At 42.7% G+C, this 9,424-nt stretch overlaps 1 protein-coding gene across 5 annotated transcripts in view; it reads left to right on the forward strand.

Annotated features, from left to right (window-relative positions):
- st6galnac3 (ST6 (alpha-N-acetyl-neuraminyl-2,3-beta-galactosyl-1,3)-N-acetylgalactosaminide alpha-2,6-sialyltransferase 3) overlaps positions 1 to 9,424 on the forward strand; it is a 301,233-nt gene that overhangs the window by 171,870 nt on the left and 119,939 nt on the right. Inside the window, exon 5 of one of the 5 annotated variants that reach the window (XM_043698680.1) lies at positions 5,030 to 5,313. The exons of the other annotated variants lie outside the window; for them this stretch is intronic. Within the exon in view, the coding sequence (XP_043554615.1) occupies positions 5,030 to 5,159 (130 nt within the window). The 3' untranslated portion in view covers positions 5,160 to 5,313. Of the gene's footprint in view, positions 1 to 5,029; positions 5,314 to 9,424 lie in introns of those variants that run through there. 5 annotated transcript variants of the gene reach the window in all.

The following is a 9,424-nucleotide window of genomic DNA, read 5'->3' on the forward strand; positions in this document are numbered from 1 at the left end:
ATGCAAAGTACTGGGCTAATGGTAGGATTCTTGGTAGTGTAGATGAGCAGAGAGATCTCGGTGTTCAGGTACACAGATCCTTGAAAGTTGCCACCCAGGTTGACAGGGTTGTTAAGAAGGCATACAGTGTTTTAGCTTTTATTAATAGAGGGATCGCGTTCCGGAACCATGAGGTTATGCTGCAGCTGTACAAAACTCTGGTGCGGCCGCACTTGGAGTATTGTGTACAGTTCTGGTCACCGCATTATAAGAAGGATGTGGAAGCTTTGGAAAGGGTGCAGAGGAGATTTACTAGGATGTTGCCTGGTATGGAGGGAAGGTCTTATGAGGAAAGGCTGAGGAACTTGAGGCTGTTCTCGTTAGAGAGAAGAAGGTTGAGAGGTAGAGAGACTTATAAGATAATCAGATATATAAGATAATAGAGACATATAAGATAATCAGAGGGTTAGATAGGGTGGACAGGGAGAGCCTTTTTCCAAGTATGGTGATGGTGAGCACGAGGGGGCATAGCTTTAAATTGAGGGGTGATAGATATAGGACAGATGTCAGAGGTAGTTTCTTTACTCAGAGAGTAGTAAGGGTATGGAATGCTTTGCCTGCAACGGTAGTAGATTCGCCAAGTTTAAGTACATTTAAGTCGTCATTGGACAAGCATATGGACGTACATGGAATAGTGTAGGTTAGTTGGGCTTCAGATTGGTATGACAGGTCGGCGCAACATCGAGGGCCAAAGGGCCTGTACTGCGCTGTAATGTTCTATGTTCTTCACAGTGGAGGACATGAATAACATGCCAGTAATTGATAAGGAGACGAAGGCAGGTGAGGACAGAGAAACAAACATTACCACGAAAGAGGTATTGTTGAGGAAACTAATGGAGCTAAGGATAGACAAGTCTCCCGGCCCTGATGGAATGCATCCCAGGGTGCTGAAAGAGATGCAGGAAGAAAGCAAGTGCACTTGTGATAATTTTCCAAAATTCTCTGGACTCTGGGGCAGTCAGCAGATTGGAAAATAGCAAATGTGACACCACTGTTTAAAAAAGGAGATGGACAAAAGATGGGGAATTATAGACCAGTTAGCTTAATTTCCGTCATGGGGAAAGTGCTTGAGTCTATTATCAAGGAAGAAATAGCAAGGCATCTATTTGGAAACTGCCCCATTGGACAGACACAGCATGAATTCATGATGGGCAGGTCATGTTTAACTAATTCACTGGAATTCTTTGAAGACATTATGAACACGGTGGACAATGGGGACCCAGTAGATGTGGTGTATCTAGATTTCCAGAAGGCATTCAACAAGGTTCTGCACAAAAGGCTGCTGAATAAGATAAAGATGCAAGGCGTTATGGGTAATGTATTAGCATGGATGGAAGATTGGTTAACTAACAGGAAGCAAAGCGTGGAGATAAATGAATGTTTACCTGGTTGGCAATCAGTGACTAGTAGTGTATCTAAGGGATCAGTGTTGGGACCACAATTATTCAGTTTACATAGACGATTTGGAGTTGGGGACCACGTGTAGTGTGTCAAAGTTTGTGGATGACACTAAGATGAGTGATAAAGCAAAATGTGCAGAGGACTGTGAAACTTTGCAAAGGGACACAGATAGTTTAAATGAGTGTACAAAGATCTGGCAGATGGAGTACAATGTTAATAAATGTGAAGTCATCCATTTTGGTTGGAATAACAGTAAAAAGGACTATTACTTAAATGGTAAAAAATGCAGCATGTTCCAGTGAAAGAGACCTGGGTGTCCTTGTGCATGAATCACAGAAGGTTGGACTGCAGGTACAACAGGTAATTAAGAAGGGAAATGGAATTTTGACCTTGCTAAAGGGATGGAGTTTGTAAGCAGGGGGTTATGTTGCAGCTGTACAGAGTGCTGGTGAGGTCACACCTGGAGTACTGTTTGCAGTTTTGGTCTCCTTACTTGAGAAAGGATGTACTGGCACTGGAGGTGGTGCAGAGGAGGTTCACTCGGCTGATTCCAGAGTTGAGGGGGTTGGCTACTGAGGAGAGACTGAATAGACTTGGATTATATTCATTGTAATTTAGAAGTAGTGGGGGGGGGGGGGGGGCGCATCTTATAGAAACATATAAAGTTATGAAGGGAATAGATAAGATAGAAGTAGAGAGGATGTTTCCACTGGCATGTTAAACTAGGACAAGAGGGCATAGCCTCAAAATTAGGGGGAGCAGATTTAGGACTGAATTGAGAAGGAGCTTCTTCACCCAGAGGGTTGTGAATCTATGGAATTCCCTGCCCCAATGAAGTGGTTGAAGCTTCCTCAGTAAATGCTTTTAAAGCTAAGATAGATAATGTTTTTGTGAGAGGACAGGTAACTGGAGCTGAGGCCACAAAAATATTAGCTATCGAAGCAGCGGGTTCGAAGGGTCAGATGGTCTCCTCCTGGTTCTAGCATTCTTATGTACTCGATGTTGGCCTGTCACTATGGCACCATGCTAGTGCCCATCTATTAGCAAGGCATCAATGGTATGGCCCTTTTCCTTGCCCAAAACTTCTTTCTGCACCTTCTCTGTGGCTGTAATACTGTATTCTACTCTCTGTTCTGCTATCCTGATACACTTTGTATGGTACAACATTCCTGTATAGCACACAAAACAACACTTCTCATTGTATCTCGGAACATGTGACAACAGTAAATCATACTCAAACTTTCCTGAAGACTTTGACTCTTATCAAGGTAATTGCCATCTCAGTAACCCCCTCCAGAAGTTCTTCTTCAGGTAACTCTCTCTTGTACCATCTTGTGAAAAAATCATCATTTGGCTGTTGCGATTTTAATTTGTATGGCATGAGTTGGTGTTTGTTAATCATGAGGTGGATTCATACCTTTGTCTGGTCCTCAAGTATTCCTCAGACCTTTTTTCATCATCCTCAGAAAGATTGACTGTATTTATTGTGAAAAGCCCCAACTTGCAAGTAATATTTTCGGAGATCACCTCTCAGGATAATATATTGCTTGCTCTGAGAAGTTAAGCTGCTTATGTTACCTTATAGTGTAATTTATTGAGGATGTCACTCAGTGATCAATCCATAATTAAATGTTTTTTTTCCATGCCATTATGAATGTCTTTTGCTTTATTTTTAATGGAATAAGGTGAAGGTTTTGTTTGTTGCTTTCTTCCACTTGTTTTTCTGTTCTGTCCTTTTAGTTTTCCTTTGTTTTATGTTTTTGCAGCCCTTTTAAGACATTTTGACTGGGGGTATTGGGTTGAATTTTACAATATTTTGGCTAACTGTCATTTTCAATAAGTTGGATAGACCTCTCTCTCGAGGACCAACAAGAATTCTCACGCTATCAGCCCAAAACCTGCCCCATTAAGTGCCTAACCCTCCCCTATGGCAATGTTAACTCAATTTTACTGGGCCCTAACCATTTCTGAGAAAGCAAAACAAAGAATTACATTTCTTTCATGAGGAAACCTCCCACTTCCATTTTACAACCAATGAAGTACTTTCAAAGTAGAGCCACGTTTTTTTTGTAATTTGGACACATGGCAGCCATTTTATGCACAGCAAAGCCCCACAAACAGAAATATGCTACTGAACTGGTCATCTGTTTAAGAGATATCAATTGAGGGATAAATATCAAACTAGACAACAACAAGAACCTCCTATGTCTTATTTCTCTTGGTGAGGCCACACCTGGAGGATTGTGTTCAGTTTTACTCTCCTAGCCTGAGGGAGGACATTCTTGCTATTAAGGAGTCCAGCAAAGTTTCACCAGACTGATTCCCGGGATGGCAGGACTGAGCTATGAGGAAAGCCTGGATTGACTGGGCTTGCATTCGCTGGAATTTAGAAGAATAAGGGGGACCTCATAGAAACATATAAAATCCTGATGGGACTGGACAGGCCAGACACGGGAAAAAGGTTCCCGATGTTGGGGAAGTCCAGAAATAAGGATCACAGTCTAAGAAGAAGGGGGGATGCCATTCAGGACTGAGATGAGGAAGAATTTCTTCATTCAGAGAGTTGTAAGTTTGTGGAATTCTCTCCCACGAAAGCTGTTGGGGTCCATTCATTAGACATACTCACCTGGGACTCTTGCTGCTAACGAGATCAAGGAATGTGGGGAGAGGACGGGAATGGGATACTGAGATTGCATGATTAGCCATGATCATATTGAATGGTGGTGTAGGCTGGAAGGGCTGAAAGAGCTGAAAATGTGTTGCTGGAAAAGTGCAGCAGGTCAGGCAGCATCCAGGGAACAGGAGAATCGACGTTTCGGGCTTAAGCCCTTCTTCAGAAAGCCCTTCCTGAAGAAGGGCTTATGCCCGAAACGTCGATTCTCCTGTTCCCTGGATGCTGCCTGACCTGCTGCACTTTTCCAGCAACACATTTTCAGCTCTGATCTCCAGCATCTGCAGACCTCACTTTCTCCTGGAAGGGCTGAAAGGCCTACTTTCTATTTTCTATGTTTTTTTTAAATACTTTTACATCCGTTTGAAAAGGTAAATCGGCCCTCAATGTATTGTTTCATCTGAAAATACGCATCTCTGACAGTGCAGCATTATATCTAAATAATGCTGATATCTTAAGCCTAGATGTAATGCCAAAATCTCTGGAAAGAGACTTGAACTTTTAACCTTCTGGGCTTAGAAGAGAGAGTCACAGCTGTGACCCCATTGAGGTCCACTTTGACAAGTCATAGCTGCACTGAATTCAGGCCAAATCTCTCTCAGGATGAAAGTGGGTGTGGTCCAACCAGGCTAGGTCAATTTTCTTGTTTTGGTGAACTTTCAGAGTGTGACTGCAGTCTTTGTTGCTGAGTAGACAAGTTTTCTCACTCTTCTGGTCAACATTCCTTTTGCAAAAATTGAGCCAAAAAAAAAGCACAGGCCATTTATCCCGAGGCAGTTTGTAAGATGTGGTAACACAGAATACTTGTCACACATAACTGCAAAGCAAAATATAACTCCTTGGATGTGAAGTGTATTGAGACAGTTTGACGGTCTGATTAAGCACACATATCTCTTATTCCTTCTTTTATTATTCCAGGATCAGCTCAATGTGTTGTCATCAACATTTCATACAGAATGATGGCTGTTCAGCCAAAGCAGAAAGTCTCTTTGTCACGATGTGCCAATTTAACATGACCATATATCCAGTGAATCATTTAAGTAACTGATAAAATCTACATTTTCTTGGCATCCTTATGCAAGATGCTATCAAGTTTATCTATTCTTGTTTCCACATATAATATTCAACTCTCTGTAATGTGATGCTCAGATTTCATTGTATTGTGTAGACCTGCTGCTTAAGTAAATGAGACCCTGAATCAATTGAGTAATACATTCTCATTTGTTTATTACCTTGGAATATCTCAGCCTTTCTGGATTTTGTTTCAATTTCCTCCATTATAGAAGTAAGCCAATTTCCTTTCAGCCGATTTCAATGGCTCTGCCTGTCTGCGAGGTATCATTGTTTGATTCAAAGTAGAAAGAAGAGTTCTTCCCAGTGACCTGGTCTTCATTTATCCCTCAACCAACATCAGAACTAAACAGATTTACCTGTTAATTAATCTAATTTTCTCTTTGTTGGGTCTCACATAAATTGGTCACTGCATTTACGAACAAAGCAACTGGAGCTGGCAATTTCTTGAGCATGTCCTGCCTGTTAATGAAACCATGACCGATCTGTAACCTAATTCGATGTTGTACAAGGTGGTTGGAAAATGCATTAACGTCCCTCAATCTGGTGAATTTTTGGTGTCCTGAGGACTTGGTGTCAGGTGGGGTAGGATCATCTTAGGATCTTGTAAAGTGAATATTTATATCCACTCATATCCTAACAGTTTCAGTAATGATGCATAATTTATTAATGTAACTTAGTCATAGAATCATAGAGATGTGCAGCACGGAAACAGACCCTTCGGTCCAACCAGTCCGTGCTGACCAGATATCCCAATCCAATCTAGTCCCACCTGCCAGTACCCGGCCCATATCCCTCCAAACCCTCCCTGTTTATATACCCATCCAAATGCCTTTTAAATATTGCAATTGTACCAGCCTCCACCACTTCCTCTGGCAACTCATTCCATACACGTACCACCCTCTGTGTGACAAAGTTGCCCCATAGGTCTCTTTTATATCTTTCCCCTCTCACCCTAAACCTGTACCTTCTAGTTCTGGACTTCCCCACCCCCAGGGAAAAGACATTGTCTATCTACCCTATCCATGACCCTCATAATTTTGTAAACCTCTATAACGTCACCCTTCAGCCTCCGAAGCTCCAAGAAAAACAGCCCCAGCCTGTTCAGCCTTTCCCATTAGCTCAAATCCTCCAACCCTGGCACCATCCTTGTAAATCTTTTCTGAACCCTTTCAAGTTTCACAACATCTTTCTGATAGGAAGGAGACCAGATTTGCACGCAATATTCCAACAGTGGCCTAACAATGTCCTATACAGCCACAATATGACCTCCCAACTCCTGTACTCAATACTCTGACCAATAAAGGAAAGCATACCAAATGCCTTTTTCGCTATCCTATCTACCTGCGACTCCACTTTCAAGGAGCGATGAACCTGCACTCCAAGGTCTCTTTGTTCAGCAACACTCCTTAGGACCTTACCATTAAGTGTATAAGTCCTGCTAAGATTTGCTTTCCTAAAATGCAGCACCTCGCATTTATCTGAATTAAACTCCATCTGCTACTTCTCAGTCCATCTGGATCCAGATCCTGTTATAATCTGAGATAAACCTCTTCGCTGACCACTACACCTCCAATTTTGGTGTCATTTGCAAACTTACTAACTGTATCTCTTATGCTCATATCCAAATCATTTATATAAATGACAAAAAGTAGAGGAACCAGCACCGATCCTTGTGGCACTCCACTGGTCACAGGCCTCCAGTCTGAAAAACAAGCCTCCACCACCAAAGGTCTTCTACCTTTGAGCAAGTTCTGTATCCAAATGGCTTGTTCTCCCTGTATTCCATGAGATCTAACCTTGCTAATCAGTCTCCCATGGGGAACCCTCTAGTCGAACGCCTTACTGAAGTCCATATAGATCACATCTACTGCTCTGCCCTCATCAATCTTCTTTGTTACTTCTTCAAAAAACTCAATCAAGTTTGTGAGACACACAAAGCCATGTTGACTATCCCTAATCACTCCTTGCCTTTCCAAATACATGTACATCTGTCCCTCAGGATTCCCTCCAAACAACTTGCCCACCACCGAGGTCATGCTCACCTGTCTATAGTTCACTGGCTTGTCTTTACCACCCTTCTTAAACAGTGGCACCACGTTTGCCAACCTCCAGTCTTCCAACATCTCACCTGTGACTATCGATGATACAAATATCTCAGTAAGAGGCCCAGCAATCACTTCTCTAGCTTCCCACAGAGTTCTTGGGTACACCTGATCAGGTCCTGGAGATTTATCCATCATTAACCATTTCAAGACATCCAGCACTTCCTCCTCTGTCATCTGGACATTTTGCAAGATGTCACCATCTATTTCCCTACAGTCTATATCTTCCATATCCTTTTCCACAGTAAATACTGATGCAAAATATTCATTTAGTATCTCCCCCATTTTCTGCGGTTCCACACAAAGGCCTCCTTGCTGATCTTTGAGGGACCATATTCTCTCCCTAGTTACCCTTTTGTCCTTAATATATTTGTAAAAGCCCTTTGGATTCTCCTTAATTCTATTTGCCAAAGCTGTCTCATGTCCCCTTTTTGCCCTCCTGATTTCCCTCTTAAGTGTGTACTCCTACTTCCTTTAAAATCTCCTAAGGATTCACTCGATCTATCCTGTCTATACCTGACATATGCTTCCTTCTTTTTCTTAACCAAGCCCTCAATTTCTTTAGTCATCCAGCATTCCCTATACCTACCAGCTTTCCCTTTCACCCTGACAGGAATATACTTTCTCTGGATTCTTGTTATCTCATTTCTGAAGGCTTCCCATTTTCCAGCCGTTCCTTTATCTGCAAACATCTGCCTCCAATCAGCTTTCGAAAGTTCTTGCCTAATACCGTCAAAATTGACCTTTCTCCAATTTAGAACTTCAACTTTTCGATCTGGACTATCCTTTTCCATCACTATTTTAAAACGAATAGAATTATGGTCGCTGGCCCCAAAGTGCTCCCTCGCGACACCTCAGTCACCTGCCCTGCCTAATTTCCCAAGAGTAGATCAAGTTTTGCACCTTCTCTAGTAGGTACATCCACATTCTGAATCAGAAAATTGTCTTGTACACACTTAACAAATTCCTCTCCATCTAAACCTTTACACTATGGCAGTCCCAGTCGATGTTTGGAAAGTTAAAATCCCGACTATAACTACCCTATTATTCTTACAGATAGCTGAGATCTCCTTACAAGTTTGTTTCTCAATTTCCCTCTAACTATTGGGGGGGGGGGGTCTATGATGAAATCCCAATAAGGTGATCATCCCTTTCTTATTCCCCAGTTCCACCCAAATAACTTCCCTGGATGTATTTCTGGGAATATCCTCCCTCAGCACAGCTGCACTGCTTGCCTCCCTTTCTTTCCTTTCTGTAGCATTTAGATTTAGATTACTTACAGTGTGGAAACAGGCCCTTCAGCCGAACAAGTCCACACCAACCCGCCATAGCGCACCCACCCAGACCCATTCCCCTACATTTACCCCTGCACCTAACACTATGGGCAATTTAGCACCGCCAATTCACCTAAACTGCACATCTTTGGACTGTGGGAGGAAACCGGAGCACTAAGAGGAAACCCACGCAGACACGGGGAGGATGTGCAAACTCCACACAGACAGTCGCCTGAGGCGGGAATTGAACCCGGGTCTCTGGCGCTGTGAGTTGTATCCTGGAACATTAAGCTGCCAGTCCTGCATATCCCTGAACCATGTTTCTGTAATTGCTATGATATCCCAGTCCCATTTTCCTAACCATTCCCTGAGTTCATCTGCCTTCCCTGTTAGACCCCTTGTATTGAATTAAATGCAGTTTAATTTATTAGTCCTACCTTGTCCCTGCCTGCCCTGACTGTTTGACTCCCTTCTGTTCTCAGCTGTACCCGTCTCAGATCGATCTCTTTCCTCACTATCTCCCTGGGTCCCACCCCACCATCTTACTAGTTTAAATCCTCCCAAGCAGTTCTAGCAAATTTCCCTGCCAGTATATTAGTCCCCTTCCAATTTAGGTGCAATCTGTCCTTCTTGTACAGGTCACTTCTACCCCAAAAGAGATTCCAATGATCCAAAAATGTGAATCCTTCTCCCATACACCAGCTCCTCAGCCATGCATTCATCTGCTCTATCCTCCTATTCCTGCCCTCACCAGCTCGTAGCACTGGGAGTAATCCAGATATTACTACCCTTGAGGACCTCCTTTTTAAATTCCTGCCTAACTCTCTGTAATCTCCCTTCAGAATCTCAACCTTTTCCCTTCC

This window comes from Chiloscyllium plagiosum, chromosome 11 (genome assembly GCF_004010195.1).
Source record: "Chiloscyllium plagiosum isolate BGI_BamShark_2017 chromosome 11, ASM401019v2, whole genome shotgun sequence".
NCBI lineage: Eukaryota > Metazoa > Chordata > Chondrichthyes > Orectolobiformes > Hemiscylliidae > Chiloscyllium > Chiloscyllium plagiosum.